The following is a 1,587-nucleotide window of genomic DNA, read 5'->3' as shown; positions in this document are numbered from 1 at the left end:
TGGCGGCTTGCCACTCCCCCGGGGGGTGATTTCTCCCTTTCCTTCTCTCTCTCTCTCTACAAGTGCACCCCCAAAACTCGCTGCTGTTCTGTTCTAGGCTGCCCAGTTCATGGTTTGTCACGGAGCCACTGGACACAAACACACACATGGACGGCCCAGCAGGTCTCACTGCTCAGGGGCTTTGGATCCGGGGACCCAGTGAGCATGTCTCAGGCTGGCTTTTCCAGGGACCCTCTGAGCCACCTTCCTCAGGGCACGGTGGACACAGGAGGGACTGGCTGACAGCTCCTGAACTGCAGGGGCACGACCCTCCGACTGACGCCCCGACTGACACCGCCGCCGGGCCAGGTGGACGGGGCCTCGGGACAGCCAGGTCTCTTACTGGGGGTCCGTGGGGACAGGGCACAGACGGGGCGTCTCCCAAGTCGGGGGGTGAGGAGCGGTGGAGGAGTCCTCTAGGCACTGCCACGGGACGTGCTTAGGCTGCTTTCCAGGGGCGGGATCGAGGGAAGGGTGTGGCTGCAGTGGCTGGGGGCGGCAGAGCTCAGCACCTTCCCTGGTCGGGGAGACATCCCACCCAGGAAACCCTACGTCATTCTCGTGACAGCTACAGGGAGCGGAGGCCCTGCTCGTCTGGGGCGGCCCAGTCACAGAGGGCACTAACCTGCCCACAGATCAGAGGGTAAACTGAGGCAAGGAGGGCCAGGGTGAAAAGGGGGCCTGCACCGGGACTCAGCTCAGCCCCCGTGGGGATGGGACGGCCCTAAGGCCGTGTGCAGCTGGGCCCTCCGTGAGACCACGCCTCCGGGCCTGCTGTGGGGAGGTCGAGGCTGTCCTGCAGACCTGACCCACCAGGGGTTCCCAGAGGACTTTGCCCACTCTGCTCCGGCTGCCTGCTCCCACCCTCCACGCCCGCTGTGCCGAACACGAACCCTGCGGCCCTGGGACGGGAGGCGGGCTAACACTCTCCTGCAGGACAGCAGCCACCATTGCCCACACGTCCCAGACCGGCTTGGGGGCGCCCAGCCACCAGGGCACAGCCATACCTCCGCCACGTCTCCAATGGCGTACACGTGAGGGACGGAGGTGGCCTCCCGGGCATCCACCAGGATCTTCTGACTTTCGGGGTTGGTGTTTACTCCGGCCTTCTCCAAATTCAGGCTTCTGGTCTCAGGAGCCCGACCTGGAGGGAGAAAAGAGAAGGCCGAAAGGTCTTCCTTAGTGTTTTGACCTGGGTTCCTCCTATTGAAAACATTTTTCGAAGGACCAGCAGGTGGTGTGGTGGTTAAGGTGCTGGATTCTCACATGGCTGACTACGCAGTTCAAGTCCCAGACCCGGCAGCTAGAAAATTACATGTGTGTACGTGCATGCCCAAAATCCCAGGAGGAGAATGGAGAAGAATTGTGGTGTGGCCATCCCCACTAGGGGTGACTTCTCACTTTGTCTCTCTGTATCTCTCCAGTGAGCATACGTGCCCAATAGCAAAAACCTTTGAAAAAAAAAAAAAGTTTCCCAGACTGTCCTCTTAGAAAGGGTCAAACACGGAACCAGCAGTTAGCATAATGGCTATGTTGTTGGACTCCCAC

The 1,587-nt window shown here is 60.7% G+C and overlaps 1 protein-coding gene across 1 annotated transcript in view; it reads right to left on the bottom strand.

Moving 5' to 3' along the window:
* Positions 1–1,587, bottom strand: part of TXNRD2 (thioredoxin reductase 2) — a gene marked incomplete in the record, with an annotated part of 69,241 nt that overhangs the window by 13,564 nt on the left and 54,090 nt on the right. The window contains 1 exon segment of the mRNA XM_027772609.1: positions 1,047–1,183. Coding sequence (XP_027628410.1) covers positions 1,047–1,183 — 137 coding nt within the window.

The sequence above is a fragment of the Tupaia chinensis genome, unplaced genomic scaffold (genome assembly GCF_000334495.1).
Source record: "Tupaia chinensis unplaced genomic scaffold, TupChi_1.0 Scaffold000287_1, whole genome shotgun sequence".
In the NCBI taxonomy this organism is placed as follows: Eukaryota; Metazoa; Chordata; class Mammalia; order Scandentia; family Tupaiidae; genus Tupaia; species Tupaia belangeri.
Note: the sequence above shows the minus strand (reverse complement) of the source record. Positions and strands in the feature narration are given on the sequence as shown.